General features: G+C 33.9%; 2 protein-coding genes across 2 annotated transcripts; one reads left to right on the forward strand and one right to left on the reverse strand.

Moving 5' to 3' along the window:
• Positions 1 to 3,575: 3,575 nt before the first annotated feature.
• LOC105623104 (keratinocyte proline-rich protein-like) lies at positions 3,576 to 5,143 on the reverse strand. The gene is made up of 2 exons (XM_012204503.1): positions 5,090 to 5,143; positions 3,576 to 4,524 (listed from the first exon to the last, which is right to left on the reverse strand). The coding sequence occupies exons 1-2, from the start codon at positions 5,141 to 5,143 to the stop codon at positions 3,835 to 3,837; spliced, it is 744 nt and encodes a 247-aa protein (XP_012059893.1). The 3' UTR covers positions 3,576 to 3,834.
• A 6,279-nt stretch (positions 5,144 to 11,422) lies between these two features.
• On the forward strand, positions 11,423 to 13,057 carry LOC105623105 (keratin, type II cytoskeletal 1-like). Its single transcript, XM_012204505.1, has 2 exons — positions 11,423 to 11,488; positions 12,015 to 13,057. Exons 1-2 carry the CDS (start codon positions 11,423 to 11,425, stop codon positions 12,732 to 12,734), a joined length of 786 nt encoding a protein of 261 aa, XP_012059895.1. The 3' UTR covers positions 12,735 to 13,057.
• Positions 13,058 to 22,952: the final 9,895 nt, after the last annotated feature.

The following is a 22,952-nucleotide window of genomic DNA, read 5'->3' on the forward strand; positions in this document are numbered from 1 at the left end:
CGCACCACATTTACATCATAAATATACATTGTGCCTCGGGTTACGCCCGAACGCTATGGGAAACTACTTGACGTAATGTTATCTTCGACAATTGTGAATTAATATCATCGACATCAACATCCTTGTTACTTTCCATTCTGGAGTCTTTTCCGAGTTCTGAAGCAAATGTTCGTAATCGAGAATAATGCTGGCGTTAAATCACAATTTCTCAAACGTAACGTGTTGTTTGTTGTGCAATTGAGATGTCAAGGTGCAATATGACTTTATTTGAATATCATCGCACTTGAAATGAAATGTAATTGAGGAATGGCTAATAATGTTAGGCAAATTAATAAAAAATCCTTTTCAAGCATTTTTCATTTGGAAGATAAAAGATAATAGTTTGATAATGGATACACTTTTTTAACTGTATACATTAATTCTAGAAAATTCTAGATCTTAAGATTACTATTACAGCTTTTACAATCTCTCTGAGAAACAGCAATCACGCGCTTTTCTTGAATGGCCCGCCGTTTATTAAAGAAGATTACGTCACGGTTAAACGGTTAAACGGAATAGCATAGTCACTGCGTGCATTTATTAGAGATACTTATTATATAATTCTGCGTCGAATGTTTATAAACGTAACGTATACATCCCAGTTTATTCCTGTATGCACATGCGACTAATCGAAGAAATCTCTCTTTCCTTTTACGCGCGAACTTCCTAGGCTATTAACTATGATTATCTGGCACGCACGTGTTAGATAACTCGAGATTTGCTCATCGACCGATCGCGTCTTGAGTGTGTAACACTTTTGCACACTCGCAAGAAGATAAATTTAGTCAAGACTTCACTCGATGTCTGTTGAACGATGTTTGTCAATCTTCACGTTTGTCCAATCGATTACATAGACGATATTGAACGCATTGCCGTTCTATGACTAATCAATTTTTGCGACCGTAACAATATTAATAAGATATAATTCGCTTGCAATGAAAATACTGCTCGTTGCGGCATCTAAACAAAGCCATGTCATCATTTTCCCCATAATTTCATCAAATTATTTTGAGTGATGCATTTCTCGAAGTATACGTAACAAGCAAGCGTGACAGTCTCTCTTGTCTCAGAAGTTAACTTCCTTGGATTTTAAGATTACTCGTGTAGCTCGCGCTAGTCGCTTTCAGTTTCTAGTCTAGTATGCGGCGGAAGCGGATCCAGCATGCGGAAACGAATCCAGGGTGTGGTGAAAGGATGCTGCTATCCAATCATACGATATCGGAACGAAAGTAAGATAAGTAACGCTGAGGAAAAGGAAGAGTGCCGCGAGAACGAGTCGCAATGATGACGTTCAATACCTCTCGAGTCGGCTCGGGTTATCCACGTGTTAATGAGACACATTATCGTTGGGACGAATCACGCTGCCGCGCGTAGGATGGATTGTACATAATGGTACATAAGATGCACGTGAAGGAATCTGTATAGTTGAGGTATAGGTCTATAACCGTGGGAGGCAATTAGGTCTGCGTCCTGACTGATTACCACAGAATTATCTTAGCTATATAAGATGTTTCTGAAATAACGCCCAATTATTAAGTGTTATTTCTAATAAAAAACTAATGAAAAGTCTTCTACCATTTTACAGTTTTCGCAATATCTTTTTTCAATTACCTAATGAGCAAAATGTCTAAAATCGACGTATAAAACAACTTTAAGGTATTTTTAAGAAATATCTTCAAAATAATCTCACAAGAACATTGAAGGATATCTTAAAATTGTCTTATACATTGATTTTATCTGTTTATTCGGCAATATTTAGAAATTAATATCTCGTAAATTATTGTGAAATTAATGGATGTTATTTTAGAAACACCCTGCATACATGAGATGAACACACAGAAAAATATTATTCTATTGTTAAGAAAAAAAATTACTCGATTTACTTTCTTTTTTTTAAGCAACAGTTTATAAAATGATTTTCTTTCATTCTTTAACAAAGAATATCTTCTTGATAATAATCTTAAAATATATACTTATTATTAGAGCTCGCTCGTATTTAAAATAGAAGAAATAAAATAATTATTTAGTCTTAATTATTGTAAATAACTTCTGATTTCTATTTCTTGTTTAATATTTTAAATAAGTTTTCGGAACATATTTTATATTTTCTATGTTAAATAACGGTTATTTTATCGAGAATCTTACTTATCATATATTTTAGAAACTCATTAATATTTAACACAAGAAATAATTTCTTTTTGAAGAACATTTATAAAACTGATTGGAAGTGATTTTATATAATAAATTTATTTTAATTTAATGCTGTTAATTGAAGTATTAAATTCTTACTTAGGAATATATTTTCAAAATAGGTTCTGAAAAAATGTTTGTAATAACTTATGATATAAATTTGCGGGTACATGAGCTTTTGAAATGAGCCTGAAACAAAAATAATTATTATTTGTATTGTATGTATATTTTTCTGTGTGCATGACATAAGAAAAGTTTAAAGATGATGAATATTATTCGCCTAGAGTATTTTCACGGAAAAAAATGTGACGAAGTGTCTATTAATTCCAATGATGCCGATTTACGTTCGGATTAGATCTTGTTATATCTTGCATAGGCTAATTAAATTAACAATCAGAGCATTAAATCAGAGAAAAACAACTAAGAAGTTAATTTACTGTCGTTTATTAATTTATGCGCATTTTCCAAATATCTCGAAGAACATATTTACGATCAATCAATAAAATATTAAATGAAATTAAGTGATAGGCTTATATAATATTTTACAATTGATAGACTGCTTCTGCGTATATTAAAGACATTTATTTAACTACTTTCACATCAGTTTACATGAGAAATATATGTGTGCGTATAACGGAATTTAAAAAAATCATGTATTTCAGAACACGTTATGCATAATTGGAGTATTCGCATGTAAAAAAAAGCAACTAAAACATTGATAGATCCATAAATTTTGATAACAGATCGGACAGATGTCGTAAACGCGTTTGTGCGTAAATAGCGTTTCAAAATCGCGCAACTGTTTGGCAATATGCCCTTTCCGATTTTTTTATACACTTTTCACTGCGTGCCAGGAATGATCGTCGAATGATCGATGTAGCCCTGAAAAATCGAACGACGCAATTGGCGACTTAACAACTTACATTAGTCGTGTCGGGCTGATTCCTTGTGGCGCAATGTGCATACGTGCATACGTCGCGCACGATAGCGCGTAATGCGTGTGTTGAAAGTCTACAAGATTAATCTCTTAGGGAGAGAGGCGAGAGGATATTCGCGGATATTTATTGCAATTTTCACACATTGACATTTACGTTTTACGCCTTTCCCCTTCCGCCGACGCAGCCATTCGTTTACTTTAACGATTCCTATATGAGTGACGCTTTTTCTTGCGGTATATGTGCCGCTTGTGGTGAAACAGGTGTACCTTTCTTGGCGCAACTCACGTAATATCAAAGAGTGAAAGTTTCCTCGCAATTCCTCATAATCGCATAACGTGTCCGGCTAATACGTTTCTCTATCGATTCCTCCTCCACCCTCCCAACGTTTGAATGTTTCGCAAGCAGTCGTTATGTAAAAAAAAATACTTTATTTATTTTTTACATTTACAGGGTGTATAGTACAATTCGAGGATTGGATCACGAAGAATACAATATTTACGCATCATATCGACTTCTATTAATTAACGATGTGGCAACTTTTGCCGATCGTTTCTCGATCCTTCGACGATCGATCCTTCGAATATCTCTTGGTCTCTTGGGCCGCGAGCCGTCAAACAAAAAAGGGGAAGACGATGAAGTCTTCGTTTCTTCTTATACGCTCATTTTTTCAATAATGTCCGCCGAAATCACCGCCGCCAAAGTCGTGACCGCCAAAATCGTGGCCGCCACCAAATCCGCCGATATCACCGCCGCCGAAACCACCTTCGTCGTGATGACTCTTAACGACTACGGGATAAGGCTCTTTGACGACTACGGGTACCTTGACCGGGTAGGGCACTGGTTTCGACACTTCGACTGGAACCTTGACTGGTACCTTGACCGGATAGGGTACCTTGATGGGCACCTTTATGGGTACCTTGACCGGGAAGGGCACTGGCTTCTCCACTGGATAGGGTACGTGCTTCGTGACCTCCACTGGGTAAGGTTTCGGTATGTGGACCGGATACGGACGGTCGACAGGTACTTTGACTGGCACCTTTACCGGATAGGGCACGTGCTTCGTGACCTCCACCGGATACGGATGCGGTACTGGCACGTGCTTCGTGACCGTAACCGCCTTGATGTGATCAGTAGAGATTATTTCGCCACCACCAAATCCACCTCCGCCTCCGAGTCCACTGCCTCCGAATCCACCGCCTAAATCATGGCCGCCGAAACCGCCCCCAAAACCACCGTGATCACCCAGACTTAGTTCCAGTCCACGCTTCGATTTTTCATCCTTGGGCTTAGCGCTAGATTCGGTCTTCTTCGCCTCTTCGGCTACGACCGATAATACTAGGCCACATAGGAGTATTACCTGTCGAAAGCAAGGAAACGGATGAGTATTGTTGATTTTATAAATTGTTTGATAAATATTATTGTAAGATTTATGAGTATATGTGATGTGGGTATATATAGACCTTCTCTCTGTCTCTCTCTCTCTTTTATTATAATTTGTTTTGATAATTTTTTGTGGGATTAATTGATTTGGAAAAATGTTTAAAAAAAATTTTTTAATTAAGATATTGAAAAATTTTAAATAAAACGAGTTATTATTACGAGTTTATCTAATAACGAGTTGTTATTAGATAAATTCGAAGAATATATAATATATTGTATAATTTCACTAAAATTTTTGGAAATATAATTTATGTTTTATCAATGGTTTTGAAAAGAACGAAATATCCAAGGAAATGAAAATTTTAATAATTTCGAGTTTGATATACGACAAATTCGCAAGTCAAAATTTGCTTTTAAGCTTATTCATATTTATTAAGAAATAGGTCGCTTGAGAGAATGCGCCTACAACACGTTACAGACTGCTAAGTACGGATCGGGTTTCTACAAGCGATTCGAGCGGCTATCTTGTTGGAGCTACTCACTTTCAGCTTGGTGCTGTTCATGTTGGTCGGCAGTGAGCACACTGATACTGCCATGGTCTACCCTCGCTTTTATAGGGGACGCAACGGCGTGTCCGCTGGACAACTCGAGCGTGCCGATGAAATTGTCGGCGGGTAGGAAGTTAACAGGAGGAAAGGAAGACAACGCACTGTGGACGACGTCTCCCTTTCTTCGTCTCCTTTTGTCTTTGCGTCTATTTTCTCATTGCTTTTTTTCTTAACCGTCTCGTCGCGTTTTCGAGTCCGTTTAATTCGAAGTAGACGCGTTTCTGTAACAAAAATCGAAAAAGATCCGTACTTGATACGCTTGCGTGAACTTCTTGCGTAAACTTTTCTCAGTGGTAAGACATATGAGTAGAAATAATTCATTCATTGATGACAAATTCTCTTAATCATTATCTCAGTTATTTTTATTTTAACGATTACTTTATCTACTACCTAAACTACTACGAAACATTAATTATATGAAATAAAATTTATTATAGTCTATTAATGTGCATGATATATTATCTTAGGATATTTTAACATTTTATAAAAAATATATATGATGTGTAAAATAGTTGATATGTAAAAATTATTTCTTATATTCCTTTAAGAAAAAGAACTTTTGCGTAGTTCTTCATATTTCAGTATCTATTTTTACTTTGTCAATATAAAAATAAAATGTTTCATGATTACGCGTTATAAAAATCTTAATTAAAAATCGGATTGATACATTAAAATAAATAAGTAAACATTAAATATTACACATAAATTTTTTATTAATGTAATTTGATCGATATTTTTTGCGCTTTCGAAAAGCGCATAATTCATAAATATTAAAAGCTTAATTAATCCGAGAAGAGAGAATTGAAATTTTTTGACAACGAAAGTGTTTTTCTTAACTTATTTTTTTTCTTTTTACGGATATATGAACGCATTGAAACATTTACATTCAGTCTCAACTTGTTCAAACTTAATATACTCGCCTCATTTCCATAGTCATAGCATGTTATGTTCAATGTATTATCTCTTTTCTACAGTTTCTTGTGCCACGACATTTGTCGCCGAGAAGAAGATAGTCGTCGTCACCAGCCATGAAATTAGAGAGAATGATTCGAAGATGTTGGCCGCTATACCGCTTTAATAAGAAGTTGTTGGAACTCGTTAACGCAGTCGGATAAAATTCTTGCGTACCGGAAATGATTTTCGCTACGAAACATAGAAACTCGGTTTTGCTTGGTGATGGCAGCACGATTTTTGGTTTATCACACGTAGTTCCCGCGGGCACAGTTAATCTCGGAATGACTTTGTATCTCGATCTCGGTTCGACGGGTATTAGAATACTCGCGTATCCATGGTTTATCAGGGTTATCGATACGAATAAATTTCCATACATTTGAATTTGGATTTCCATATTTGAATCCGAAAATATTGATTTGACTTCTGGCGGGATAGGGAATGTTTCGAGAGGCTGAGGATTCCCTCCCTCTTGATTGACCGTCGATCGAACTGCAGCGAAAATTGAGGGTGGGATGTATGCGATAGTTTCCACTTGACCTATACCCGAGGATTAAATCGCTTCGATGAATTTATAGTGATTCACTAGAGACCACAATCTGCTCGCGCTGTTTTTCGACACGATTATGAAATCCGTCAATCGACGATTTTGGGCGCATCGGAAACTTCGGTTTTATCCCTTTCAACAGTTTTCTCCTATGAGAATCTCTCAGTAGCAAACTTATTGAAAATTAATTAGCACATTACCACGAATTTTTCGTATTTGAAAGATTCTCTTGGAAGGTATTTATTGCTACGTCGAGTGATAACGAAAAAAATTGTGCTATAGAATGTAAGCAGTTAATTAGCTGAAACATCGCTTCTGGCTAATCGACAATTGCGCGAGCGTGCATGACGACTAGCTATTAATTTCTGAAACCGCAAGTTTAATTCATTGAATTCAAAACTAATGACACGCGCTGGTGCCGAGATGGCTAATTTTCTGCGGTCATTTCTACTCTAAACCGGCTATCACTGTATATGTTTTTATCGAACAGATGTACAAATTGATTGAAAGTTACCGATTGCTGCGCTTTAAACTTATTTCAATATATTACATGTTTGCATAATATATGCATAATATAAATTAACATTATTTATTTATGTTATGTCATATTAATAAATTAATTTTACGCACTAATGTCATTATGCGCGCGTATATAATATTAAATCAGTAATAATAAAATGTTTGGATAGGATTAATATATGGATTTGACACATTAATAGTAAACAACATTTGATTAAAATAATCTTATTACGAAAGGTTCAACTTTACGACAGTTCACGGACGTTTTTGTTCGTCGCGATATACAGAATCTCCACGTAACGCTATAGTTAATTCTTTCTCAGGTTAAACTTCTCTGTGCATTTATTGTGTCATAAGTGGCTTTGCGTAAAATGTTATTACGTTCTGAATTACATATACGAGCAGCGCGATTTTAATTGCGAAGTTATTTGCTCGAAAGTCTTCCTGCAGCAAGAATAACGTCAGGAAACTGTTGAGCTCGCTGTAGGAATATCAGATTAAATCTATCGCGGTGAAAACTTCAGTCGGTTTTTTTTTCGTTCGGACGATTGTAATATCATTACGTATACGGAACTTGGTGAAGTAAGCTGACCGATTATATTTGCCGGATATAATGCAAACGATACGTGCTCATATCGAAGTTGGCGATCCCGGTGCATGATCGTACACTTTCTACCAATCTCCCGATATTTATGAGGCCGCAATTATGTAAATTTTGACAAATCGCACTTCCTCTCCACAAATCTTGTTTAGAAAACTTTTTCAAAATCACGAAATCGCTCTTGATCTCATATGTGACGAGCAAACCGACCTCATCTGTGCTCGTATGTAGATTAATTCCCTGTACGTGAGCACCTGTGTCTAATGCCAACGTAAATGTCTGCATGTAGTGTAGAAAGGTCCTCAAAGTTCATTAGAATCGCATAGTCGACGTCATTAATTTAACCAGCGATATTTTTTCAAGCAGTAGTCTCGTCCGCGTAAACGTTAATTGATTTTGCGGAAAGCCATCTCTGAGAATTCTGATGCGAACTTTCAATTGGCGACCCTTATCTCCTCAGAATTTTTTTTCTCGAAGTTCGAGTCACTTGAACTTTAGACCGCAGAAAGAAGAGGGTGGCGACGGTGGCGTATAAATGCGCCCTAAGTGCAGTGGATTCTCGCGCGTTACGAGACGACAGTGCGGGCGGACGTCGTCGGTAGTGGGATTTTCGCGTAGTCTGCATTTCTGCTTCACCGACCACAAGCGTAACCTTACGCAATAATGGGAAAGGCTTTGGAGTCGGCCAGACGCGGCTCTCATGAATATATGGATAGATGTTCTCAAGGTGTTTATCAAGCCGTTTTCTAGTTACATCCTTCCCACTCCATGACATCGCCCATCGAACACTAATGTAATTTGTACTCTGGAAAGAATAAAAGGGAATTTTAATTATTTTGACAACTTTTTTTGAGAACTTAGTTAGATTTTTCTTCGAAGGTGAATATTCTGGACACACCTCGCGTGTCTAACGGCGATAGTAGATTCATAAATTTTTACTTTTGCTTATATTCGATTTACTTTTTTTTTTCACTGCACGTGTAACTGTGTTACGGTTAATGAACAAGTATATTTTACGCATGGTTAATTTTATGAACATTTATCAATCTTTGGGAAATTGCGAATTTTTGCATTTATTTCAATTATTAAATTATGCGTCGAAAAAGCGTTTACGTATTAGACTACTCTTAGAAATAAGAGATAAGACGCAGTTTAATCTTTAATATTACAAGCTGACCATTTAAGAAGAACACAGGTAATAGCGGCAAAAACTGCTTGCGTAAGTTATGGACGCCTATAAATAAAATTATAAGTAGGCTATTTTAAAGATTGTACTGAATATAAAATGATTTATTGAGCGGCTGAACAAACGAGTCAATAAGAAATTGATAATTGACTCTCTCTTTCACTCGTGCATTTTTTTATCAAACTAGGGTATTAAGAAAAATATACAAATTGAAGATATAGTATAATCTTAACTTTTTTATAATTACTTCGTTAATGAATTATGGTAGTTTAGAAAAGAGGAAATTAAATTTATGTTACAAGTAAACAAAGCGTAATAAAGATATATAAAATAGAAAGATATATAAAATGGGCCATGATTTTAATAATTAAATAGAGAGAAGTGAAAATTACCACATCATATCCCATATCATGTGCAATATAGTTGTTCAATTATCGCGCTTGTTTAGTTGAGAGAGTTCAACATATCAAATAAAAGTAACTCGATTAAATGAATTTGTAATGAGCCTATTCTCATTAAGCGAAATCTGTGACCAATGCATTAAACAATCAATACTATTGTTTAAATAATGTAAATGCTCGGCAATGTTGAAACTTTGCAATAGTCTGTGCGAAATATAAATATTTGTTTAATACATATATCACGCATACATCTGGCCTAATCATATATTATACGATCAGTATATTGAACAAATATAATTGCATATTTCTTGCGTAGTAATCATTTTCAAATAAAATATCATATGCAAGTGAGACCTTTTGCAAAGATGTCATCAGAACATGTTTACCTAGAATTACATTGGTTCACCTGCCAATAAAATGTCACTTGGGAAGGATATGAGTAAAAATTGAGTTTAATGCCAAAGTATCCATGAATCAATTATGAAAGTAGTTTCAATAAAAAGTTACTGCGTCAATGGTTTAAAGCGGTGGTATATGTCTCTATAAGATCTGATAACTGTATATTAAAATCAAAGCATATAGTGTCAAAGAAATGAGAAAAATGTTGCCTTCATTTCAACATCGGGTGATTCAAGTGTTACGTTATTAACGACGCGGTCGATTGCCAGTTTAGACCTTCGATTCCTTTAAAAGTATACTAAGTGAACAAAAAATATTACTACTAAAACTTGGCGAAAGTGATTGAAAAAAACAACATGTTGATTGCGCCACGATGTGTCGAAATGCAAATTTTCACATCTCTTTCATGGTCACCAATGTGTGTAACGTCGGCCGCATTAGGCGTAATTAAACATTAATTGTAATTTTCTTGGCAACTTCCTTTGTGTATTGCAAATTTATTTTTTAATTAAATAACCATCGACCATGATGCCGGGATATATAATGTACATGTCACATGGAGAAAGTTTAATTGTTACACCGTTTTGTGTGTACATCGTTTCACTATGTGTTTTGTCACGCTTATGAATCTTCTTATTATTTAATTTACGTTGAAATTGAGCTTACTCATAAAATCGATCGTGAATTGATTGAGAAAGATTTCAATTTCTGCACGCAAACATAAATTTCGTTGTCTGAAATAGTATAATATAGCTTTGGCGAGAATTATGCGATGTCAAAGCTTCTTCCTAGTCGCAGAAGTTAATTGCTTAATAAACAGAATATATTGATAAAAGTTATGTTTTAAATCTCAAATGACTTTATGAGTGCTAATAAAATGTTTATCGAAAGTGTGCGTACGTGAAGATCATAAAATTAAATTTAAGATCGCCGATTGCACGCCGTCAGATTAATTCGAACATTTCCCATCATATTACCATCCACTTATGTCTTAGGCGAAAGCTTGGACGCTAAAACTTGTTATGTCTTACAGCTTCCTTAAGACTTTCATAATAATTATAATATTAAGGCAAATACGAATTTTAAGCAATTTTTTGAAATTATATCTTTAATATTATATTTTTTTGTGTTTACTATCGCGATTGATAATAGCATACCAACTTGTAGTATATTATTTCGCCTGTATCGTCGAATTTCCTAATTGTCTCTGTTTATACAGTGAATAGCGATGCGTAATGCTAAAAGTTATAATCACCATTATGTTCAATAAAATTTACGCGAGGTGCAAATAAAAAAAAGTCGAGTCCGCTTATAATGATTCTGATGTAAAAGTGAAAGAAAGACAGAAAGCGCGGATTAAGACGGGCACGCGAAAGAGTCGGATCAATTCCGCACTTTTGAATTGCGGCTCTTCCTTGGTGAGGGGATAACGATTGGAACTAGTTGGACTGAGCGACGGGACGACGACGTTACGCGGCCCGTATCCGGGCATCCGGTAGTAATCAACCTCACCAAGCGATAGCCCGTGGGAAAACGGCTTAATGCTGAACGGTTTTGTGCGGGATAGCAGTACAATCGGACCACCTTAAAGCTGCCGTTCCGGCGTTGGACGAACGATTTTCCGGGGAGTGGGCCAGCGAGCACGGCGAAAGTGCCGGTATATATGCCGCTGATTGGCACGATGCAACTTCAGTGTGCACTCCCGAAGGCTACCATGAGCACTTCGCAGGTGAGCGTGCGCTGCTGGCACAGTGGCGCGTAAATAGGGCTCTGACAAGGGTATCTTTAGGGTATCTCGCACGGCGGAGGATTATGCACGGAATTATGCGCGCGATAAATGAGGAACGCGTCGGGATTTAGTATTATTGACGATGTGAGATTATAGTGTTGGTTTCTTACACCATCACATACAGTGTTAAAATTGTAGAGATTACGGTGCGATTCTTTGTTTCATTACAAGAGTGAAATTTCAATAAATTTACTTTAAATAGAATACAATATTAGATGTTTAATATATTGATTATATTTTTATCTTGCAATGTTTGATATTTATAACAGACTATAATTTAATTTTGTTGCATCGTGCTTTTTTGAGATTTTCTTTGTTTGCATTTTTTGTATTGTCGAATCATTTATTATATAATATGCGTAAAATTTTTGTGAACTCCAGCGAAATCTTCAAAGCTTCCCAAGTTAACCAAGTTAATCTAAACCTTGACCATGAAGGACCGCAATTAACACACGTTTATTCGCAGATCCTCGTGCTCCTCGCCCTTGTGGCAACGGTGGCTCTGGCTACTGAGACCAAGGAGTCCGACAGCAAAGGGGCCGAGTCAAAGGATGCCAAGAGCAAGCGCGGACTGGAACTGAGTCTGGGTCACGGTGGTGGCTTTGGCGGCGGCGGTGGTTTCGGCGGCCACGATTTCGGTGGCTTCGGCGGTGGTGATTTCGGCGGCGGTTTTGGTGGAGGCGGCGGCGGCGGCGGCGGCGGCGGTGGCGGCGGTGATGGTGGAAGAATTTCTGGCATCACGATCCATCGCGAGGTCTCCGTGCCAGTTCCGGTGCCCTACACCGTCGAGAAAAGCGTACCAGTACCTGTACATGTGCCGGTGAAGATTCCGGTGGACAATCCGATACCGTATCACGTACCAAAACCTTATCCGGTTCCAGTAGAGAAGACTGTACCAATCCCCGTAGAGAAACCGGTTCCAGTACCAGTCAAGGTGCCCATAAAGATACCCGTCAAGGTGCCTGTTCCATATACCGTACCATATAAAGTACCTTACCCCGTGGAAAAGGAATTGCCCTATCCGGTCAAGGTGCCGGTCGTCGTAAAGGAATCGTATCCGGTCTTGGTGCATGAAGGCGGTCACGGAGGCGGCGGCGGTGGCGGCGGCGGCTTTGGCGGAGGCGGTTTCGGAGGCGGACATGGTGGATTCGGTGGGGGTCATGAAATCGGTTTCGACCTGCATTGACGATAGTCTGATATGACAATCGATATTAATGATACTCTTGTATATAATTATTATATTTCTTTTTTTTACACTGTGCTGTCTTAGCAGAATAAACATTAAATTATTAATTCAGCCTTTTATAAAATCCAGCATTACCTTGTCCTTTGCGTTTGATGTTTACATCAAGGAATTTGCTCAAAGTTGAGCTTTATTTTACAGCAAATAAAAATCATTTTTCTGTGAGTGTATTATATTTTTAATTGATCGCGTATTTCTACGGTTTTAACTACATTGCGCAACCATAGTGAGAATTAATTATCATTCAATTAAATATTTATGAAACCAGCTTGTTGAATTTTCTTACGTAATACACCTACGAAGATAAGATGCAAATTATCATACTGCAATAACTGCCACGGTATAAACTGATTCTTAGTCACTTCCTGTGAAACTAGGCGGAACATGTTACAATGTGATTGGCGACATGTGAAAGTATCTCAACCAGTCATTATAGCCATTACGGTTCCACACACAAGTTAGATGTACTAGGAAGCTTATTCTCTAGTTAAGGATTATACGATAAAATCGCAAAATGCATTTACATGTAAGAAAATACTTGTTATATTTTTATACATTCATTTAATTATAGGAATATAATGATAGATATATATTTAAAAGATTTGATTGATAGATTTAAAAAGATCTTGAAATGCTTGCTTTCTAATTTTCAAACATCAAAATGTTTTCACATATAAATTGTTGTTTTAATTATATTAAAATCACATAACATTTTATTTTAATTACAATAAATATTAAAACATAATTTATTTTACATTTATTTATTAATATAACTTATAATTGAGTAATTACAATATAAATTCATGTTCAAGAGGTCAACGTTATGATTGCATAAATTATATACGGATATTAGGATGAAGCCAGATGTACATTGAACATACCTTGACGTACAAGGTAGATCATTCCACAGTCAAGGTTGCTGGAAGAAATAATATCGAATATTTATTTACCTCGGGCAATTCATATTTGAACGCATATAGAGATGTACGGTTTCTCTGATGTAAAGGGAAGCCAGCTATATGAACGAAAAAAATGTGATTTCCGTAATCTTACTTCCTTGATGGTAATATTTCTCAACGATCAACTACGGAGGCCATCAACGTTACGTAAATAGTTCGATCGATTTTACGTAACTATTATGAAAAGAAAGTAAGCACCTTTACCATTAACGAAACCATAATGACTATCAAATTTTGTATTGGCAATCTATAATAGCGTTTCGCTCAGCGAGTTAACTAAGTATCACTTTCGTTTATAATTTGCGCCATCGCTATATGCTTTATATGCGCGCGATGCTCTATTTTCTTTTTTCTGACTTCTCTATAATCTCGTAGTTCGTATTACATCATGCCATTTATAAGACTGAACGCTCTGATTATTTTTTAGTAGGATATAAACGAGTAATTGCGATATCTTGTTAGGAATCCGAATATCGACAAACTACGACCGACGAATAACTTGCTTTAACCTGAGGCAATCGTTATAATGGTATATGGAGATGAATCAGGACCATAATTCGTCCTTGTTAGAAGCTTCTGTTCTTGAACTAGCTCCCTTTATACATAATTATATACCAATGAAGGCAGAAAAAGATTTTATATCATAATTCTTTATGTGGTAAACAACGATATATATTACATCGAAACTGTATATATTATATCGAGATATATGTTATAAATTATATGTTATATATTATATCGAGACTGTGTGTATATATATATATATATATATATATTATATCGAGATATATGTTATAAATTTACGGGTCTTCATCTTTCATGTCTCTTCGTTCAAATATCAGATTACATAATAAGATTATATAAGGGACGACTAATACAATCAGTTTGTGAAAGATTTAAGAATGCAACGATGCTCGTAATAAGCTTAACAAATGATTGAATTAATTAAATTATCATAATAGAAGATGAAATACAGAAAAAACGATTTTATCTAAAAATAACTTTATCAAAATAATTATTTAGAACGCTCAATAATAATAAACAATGCTGTAAAAGATTTTGACATTTGAGCGTCTTACACAGTTACTTTACAGTCTAATAAAATTATTTTCAGGCATTATATTTAAATAAATTTTTAATTTATTTTTAATTTGTTCATACTTTAGCAAAATCATTGCCTCTTATCATTCTATCATAATAAAATCGTATCACACAAGCAAAAATCTTTCTAAATATCTTTAGAATCAGATTTAGAATATAGAATTCTCACATTTTTCTTCTATATGAAATAAAGAAAAAAAGAAATGAAAAGATAACGAGAATTGAAACAAATTAATAATAAAATTGTAAGTTTTACAGTTATTTGAGAGTCCACGGACCTAAGTTTAATACATCACAAAATTTTATAAGTGATTAAAAATAAAAACAAAAAGAACATATATAATGTTCACAACTTTATTTTATCCGCGCTAAAAAATGATTTCTTGAATGAAAAAAGAGATATAATCTATATAATATTGAAGATAGATGTGGGAAAAAGTTCGTGGCGTTTTTCCCATTAGATGGCATTAAAAAAACGCCACGAATTTTTTCCCATACCTAATAATTGTTTAATCGACATAAATAAAATGTTTAGATGGGAACGTATGGTCAATGCTAAAAGAAAACCGAAAAATATCTTTTCTTCGCAAAAAGAACGTAAGTATGACAAGAGGCGTCGCGACGTCTCGTCAGTCTAGCAATGTCGTTGTCGCCATGAACATCCGACGCTTTAAACATCGCCATTTACTCTCACGGTTCGTTAGCCACGTGTCTCCCGCATTGGAATGGGATCGTCCGTAAAACATAGAGCTCTACTTCAATACTTTTATTTGTTTAGAGTAAGACATCGTGATTGGACGTACAGAAACTTTAATTTTGTTGTAGATCACAAATTTCAAATAAACTGATAAAATTCACATATGAACGCGTTAAAATAACGCAAATTCGTTCTGAGATTTCAGTATATCTGCATTAACATGGAATAATGATATTATAATACATGAATATAAATCATATTATTACACTTCCTCTCAGCTGTATTTCTTTTTGGAGAGAAATGTTATTGTTACATTTCCTACTCGCTGCATATGCAACCATATAATGGAGATATTTTATTTTATTTATAATATTCTATTTAATTTAGAGTAATGTGAAATATATTAAGAAAACACAAAATGTTTGTTAATTCTGCCATGATATTTACTTAAAAATAGCAAATTATATATTATTATACATATTGAAAGTTTATTTTTATGTGAAATAAAAGTAATCGATTAACAGTATTTTTTTTGAGTGAAAGGTTTTCTCTCATTTAATATGTCTATTTTAAATTGTACTATGTACTATGTAGCAATCTTGGACAATTAGCAATTTTTGGTTTTGCAAAAATAGAACTTGTATGATATCATATGTCGCAATTTCATTTCAATGAAATCGCGTAAGGAACCAGCGAATTAATGTACATACATTTCGTTGGATATGTATTGAAAGAAGTGCGCTTTAAATGTCTAACAGAATGACTTAGATAATAGCTGAAAGTAAAATGATAAATTACTTAAGAAATTAAGAAATAAAGGTATTATTATTCGAAAGAAACACCAATATTGTAATATTTAAATTCTAAAAAAAACGTAATATATTAAAGAAATTATTATACAAACCTTTCTAGATGGATTTTTTTAGAACAGAAGATATTAGCATTGTTTTTATTGTATCTAGTTAAATTATAATGACCTGTAGGAAGAAATACATTAATATTATTAGGCAAAACATGTGTTACGTAGTGAAATACGTAGTATAATATTTTCTCCGTATCGTTATGTTAGCGAATGTTCGCCAGAATTCGAATGTTACTTCTATTTTGATGACGGTCTTAAAATATGTCTATGGTTTATTTTAAGCTTGTGTTCATGTAGCATCGTAAATCAGGGAACATGATCTAAAGTCTTTCTCGTACAATTTTAGCTTCATTTTTCATGATATTCCGTGTTCCAGAACAGATGCTCCATTATCTTGAGACTGTCCATTTTCTTTCATTTTTCGTAGGACGCTCATACAACGACAATGATCAGATAAATCTTATAACAATTTAAAGAATTTATTTATTATTTTTCATTAAACGAAACATTTATGTAATATCTATTTTAATAATTGCAGTTTTTCATATATAAACATAATTTAATTTATTATTACTATTTTATTGAAGATCCACATTTACATAAAATGACATTTAAAACTTTTTGCCATAAGCGTAGCAACATTGTATAATGAGATAGAAAAAGAAGTGGGAGTGAGAGAGAGAGAGAGAGAGAGAGAAAATACAGCTAGTTGCAAACTAAACAAATCTGAAATAAAATTTTATTTTCAATCACGACAATCTTTTGTTTTATATACAATTATAATTAGTTATTGATTAATTGTCAATCTTAACAAAATTTAATTATTAATCTGACAATTTAGTATAAATTATTCGTACAAAATCGTACTTCTTGAAAGTCACTAATGCTTGTTAGCTAATTAATGATATATATAAATATAAATTATCAGATTAGATTGGTTTTCTTTATACTGCATCGAGCAGAAGAAACGTCTTTATTAACTCACGAAACACGTCTTGACAGATTCCCAAATTAGCAAAGTTTCCTTTAATCACGTCGTACTCCTTTAAAATGTTCGTGCAACATCGATCTATTCGACATAAGATGCATTCTTTTTTTCCGTGCTGTAATTCCTGCGCCTTAAACAGGCTTCGTTTGTTGTTGCCGGTAGCGGAGAGAAAGGTGCTGCGGAAAAACGAAGTAACGTAGTACAGCGAGTGTTAAAGCCCGATCGATTTGAAATCGACACTATACATTGAGGTCGCATTCCGTCTCCTTTCGCTCTTCCTCCTTCCTCCTGTCGTAGCTAATAACACTTCAACTGAGAAACCTGCTTTAAGGCCGTTCCGCCGTACCATGAACGCGTCTGTTTACATAACTATAATAGTGTAATTATAACGAGTTTATGCTTAACTCTCTGAACTCTTCGTTTTTATCTTTCCTTTTCTTTCATGTTTTTTATTGCTTTCATTTTCTTTTATTTCTTTTTTTCTATTCCTGCTTTATTTGTATTAATGGATTGAGCTCTATACAGGGTGTCCCAAAACTTATGATAAATATTTTGAAGTTCTTTGTAATATTTTTAGAAAAAAAGTCTAATACGAAAATATCGAGGCTACAATAATTTTCAAATAGAAAGAGTTTAAAAATTACGAATGATAGGGCTAGAATATTGCGCGCTCAGAGATAGTAAGACGGTCAGCGTTGAAGATACTTCTTTAAACTTCATAATTTTAACAATAATAATATTCAGCATCTTCACACACACACACACACACACACACACACACACACGCGCGCGCGCACATTGACTGTCTTATCCTCTCTGAATGCGCGAAATTCTAACCCTGTCATTCATAATTTTTTTTAAGCTCTTCTCATTTAAAAACCATAATCTCGACATTTTTATATTAGACTTTTCAGAGCTGGGTAATCATATATGTAAAATGCCAAATGTAAAATACACAAAAAAACGTATTTAAAAATGGATACAAAATATTTTTCGAATCTACTTTATATGTAAAAAAATGGGTAAATAGGTATTTTAAATAGTTTCAAATACGGAATGGTTTCTCCTACGTACATTTTAATATACATTTTAAGTATTTTACATTTAACATTTTAAATAGAATTTTAAATGCAAAAATACCCAGCCCTGAGATTTTTTGTCCTAATATGTTATAAAGAATAATGAATAATGAATCTGCCTTTGAAATATTTGTTATCAATTTTAGAACACTCTGTAGCTTGGCAAATATAGATTGATATTTGTAACTGTTATTCGAATCTCATTTCAAGAGTTTATCAGAGAAACTCAGAACAGGATTTCGTATCTTGAAACGCAGACAATTCAATAGACACATCTTGATAGAGATTAACTGTGACTGTGTTTAGAGAAGCAGAACGTTACTCACGTAAAACTTAGTGCGATAGTGCTTTTATCAATTCCGGGTTCAAATTGTTGGATGCAGACATAACACTATCTTTCACTATTCTTCACATTCAATTTGTTATAAGATCAAACCCTCTTCCCAAGTGTATTTGCCCTCTTGCGAAATAAAACGTAATAAAAGTGTGTTGTGAATAGGAGTGATGCAGTTTCTCCGGAAATAATTTTCACAAGCGTGTTAAGTAACGAGCGTTATTCATATCTATGGGAAGATACATATACGAGAACAGTTTGTGTCCTTGTAGATACGATCTGTGGCTTCCAAGCTTTACAGACATAAATCATACATTAAGCCTTGGTTCATACTAGCAGCATCGTGTTAATGGACGCGTAATATGCGATCGCTCGATTTCACGGAGCTCGCCACAGCTGCTGCAGTAACGGCTGATATCTCGAGACAATGTTCTATCGAATCGATAGCCAAATAGGAATTTGGAATACCTGATAGGTTGATTCGAGGACACCGGCTATCCATCTATTCTGTATTGTATATATATCTATTCTGTATTGTATATATACATATTATATATATAATGTACAGCAATTCTATATGTAATACTTTATAAATATAAGTGAGGCTTGTATAAAATATCCTCAGAATATTCACAGAATTTACAGAATTCCCTCTCTTTCTTTTATCTACAAATTAAGGTCCCGGAATATTTTAATGAATAATATATATTTACGTACTAAAATTATTTACAATTTGAAATAGTACCGAAGAGAGGATAAAACCTTAATTAAATATGAAAAATTCTTATTTTCGATCGACAGATCATAAATGCTTTAATTATTTGATGTGAATTTATATAAATTTTTAATTCCACAAACCATTGTGGAGATTGAATTAAAATTATATAATTTATAATTATTTTATTAGAATTAAATTAAAATTAGTTAATTTAATTTTCAAAATAATTCGCGTTTGAAATAGTTATAACATCAAGATAAAACGAAATACATAAAAGTATCCTTCCTATTAAATAACAAAATAACATTAAAATAATAAACTTGTTAAAGAACAACAATTGAATGTTGGCCTTCTACAAATAGACTCGTAAAAAACGGACAATAGTATCTGAATTCTAGATGCTCTTAAAAGTACACTGAATAGAACAATGCTGAAAGAAAGAGAAAGAAAGAACAAGAGGCCATTTCTGAGAATAGCATTAGAAATCGTAAGATAGGATAGTATCGAAACTAGCGTTAGCGTAAACATTATTAAAAAAGACTTAATATATTCCGTAGTTTGCGAAAATTGTTCTTGTATGCGCTATTTGCAGTGCGATGTATAACTCGCGATAATGTCTACAAATGAAATTAACGATGCCCGGCATGTTAATAATGCATTTAGATATACTCTTCGTACGCGATAATTAAAAGATTTACCGGATAATGCAGGTGCCCGCTAAGAGCCGATGTGCTGGCAGATAGTTTGCCAAATATAATTCACATATTACGCGCATTTAATGCACATAGAGTATGCATTGCAAGCACATAATGTAAGAGGCGCAGAATGAAAATCAATAGCAACGATGCGGGTATGTTCAATCTATTTAAACGTACGTTTTGATAATTGAACGCCGATAATGACTCAGTATCAATAGTGATCTCTTTTGCCATTATTAATTAATTGTCTGTTGTAATGCAAAAGCGCACTTTCCCTGCTATAACGGAGGACTTTCATGTATAGACTTTACTCCCATGTTGTATAGACTTCAAATCGATAATTAATGACTTTTTATTGTTCGAAGTATTTAAAAGAGATTACAGTTAGAGATTGCAATCGCGTGCGCGCGTTTTTTTTGGATCGTTATAAAATGAGCACGCATCGAGTAAAAGTAGACTTCCGTCAAAGCGCGAAAATACTATCCATTGCAGAAATTCCTTTTTGTTGTCTCACGTCATAGAGATGATCAATGGCGACAGAAAATATAACGCGCATACATATCTCTTTTTTTCTACAAATATACGACGAAAGACTTTGGAAAGACTTTCTATTAATTGCTTCCGTGAGTTGAGCTTACGTGTATATCATGTGATTATATATAATATAATTCTATTCTCGAGTTTATTCAGCTCATTTCGTAGACTTTCTTTATTACATAACTTGATAAATTTCTTTATAAAGTCACAGTTGTATTGAAAATTTCTTAAAAATTACTATCTTTTATTAAAGCAAGCATCTTTGTAAAAAATTATACTGTTTGTAAAAAAATGATACAAAAAATATCAAATAAAAAATCAATAAAAAATTAATTTTTTCGATTTATAAATTTTAATGCACAACAGATTAAAATAACTGTAACGCTATATATAAAATATAGGTACATTAAAAAACATAAAGATAATTGGTATATTATATATACATACATACATACATACACATATATATATATATATATACTTAGTATTATAAAAATAAATGAAAACTATAGAATATATTCAGTTTTAGTTTTAATTTTCTCTTTTAACGCACCATTACAATTCTTAAAGTTTAGTAAGTCAATCGATAAGTTACAAATCGAACAATGATTCACGATTCTCAGGAAATGTTTGAGAAATTTTTGTACACGTTTGTACAATGAAAAATTTTCAGATAGTTTGGAATAATACATGCATAAAGAGCTGAGTCAATATCTATATATCAACTGCTTGATCGTTGGAGATAGTGATAGCTACGAGTTGAAATATTATATGAACAATTTACACAAAGTTGATTTGTAATTATTTTATTATCCGACGTATTATACTTTGCATAATAAATATATGTGCATTATTAAAACTAAAACAATAAAGTTATATAAATTGATTTTAAATTATTATAATTGATATATTTTTCATTAATAACGTTAGCGTTGGCATGCAATCGTAATCTATGTCCAAGTTTCTTGTTTTATTTTGATTAATGTGATTTTCTTTTTTTTTAATAACTTTATATTACGTAATACATTCAATTAAGAACTTATATTAAAAAAATTTTATTTTTATTTAACTGTTAACATGTTTAAATCAATTTATATGTCAATTTTTAATTTGAAATTTTAGTATGAATCTTAAATCAAATTTCACGTAAATTATTTTTCCGCTTCTTAATTGAGTAGCTTTAGTTGTTTTTTGATCAGAAAATGATGATTGAACAGTTCGTGTTTCAAATAATAAATTTTCATTCTTAATATTTCATCCGCTCTTAAGAGAAAATCCAAATAACGAGACGACAGAATATTCAGATGACAGAAGGCTGTACCCATATACGTTAATGAAGTACAGTATAGCGAAATGTTTGATCGTGCTCGGACATTACGCGTTTCATCATATCGACCGCAGACTGTCCTATCAGTGAGGAAGCTGTAACAGGACGGGGTAGGCTCTCTCGAAGCATCGGGAAAAGCAATATACGTCGGGTCAATACCGCAAATAGTCTCGATCAGCATATTCGTGGATTAATATGACGTTCAGGTAGGTAACGTACCATCCGGAGTTGTATGCCCTGCAACTTTGACCACCTCTCTCTTCTCCCTGTGCGTCCCGCGTCCAATCCAGCGGCAGACGAAATTGTTTCGAATTCTGCCGCTGGCAAGTAAACCGCAACTGTATTGACCAGCCGAACCCTAGAAGCAATTGGGTCGTTTCAATTAACAAAACTGAATTTTCACCATCCGTTAGGCTCGAAAACGTGACGGTTCATTGCGGAAAATCCTGTAGACACGCTGTCAACTGGATCGCGAAAAGATGGTTCGCGCGTACGAAAACTATCCGAAAAGATAATTAGTCAATTGGATTTTTTGGATAACGAAGCACCGGCTATCGACTGAACGTCAATACGATCCGAAGATTAATTAGATTTCTCGCGTTGCCATACTTAGCCAAACGGATTCAGTCGATTTATTTTCTGTGGATTAAGTATCTACAACAATCATAACAATTATTGGTATTAAATTCAGAAAAAGTTTTTTGAATTGTTATACAAAAACATTATGAGTATATTTCAATTAATATCATCGGCGTTAAAATAAATTTTGTTTTACTTATATATATAAATTTTATAATACTTATCTGTTTTTAAACAAATTATTATTTTCAGTGCTGAACTTTCATTATCTCTCTCTCTCTC

Source organism: Atta cephalotes (genome assembly GCF_000143395.1).
Source record: "Atta cephalotes unplaced genomic scaffold scaffold00053, whole genome shotgun sequence".
Lineage (NCBI taxonomy): Eukaryota > Metazoa > Arthropoda > Insecta > Hymenoptera > Formicidae > Atta > Atta cephalotes.

Excerpts from the sequence above, each read along its gene's own strand:
- LOC105623104 (XM_012204503.1), bottom strand. The coding sequence starts at position 5,143 with ATGGCAGTATCAGTGTGCTCACTGCCGACCAACATGAACAGCACCAAG. Across the intron at positions 4,525-5,089 it reads TGAACAGCACCAAGCTGAAA|GTAATACTCCTATGTGGCCT; the intron begins GTGAGTAGCTCC and ends TGCTTTCGACAG.
- LOC105623105 (XM_012204505.1), top strand. The coding sequence starts at position 11,423 with ATGCCGCTGATTGGCACGATGCAACTTCAGTGTGCACTCCCGAAGGCT. Across the intron at positions 11,489-12,014 it reads CTACCATGAGCACTTCGCAG|ATCCTCGTGCTCCTCGCCCT; the intron begins GTGAGCGTGCGC and ends GTTTATTCGCAG.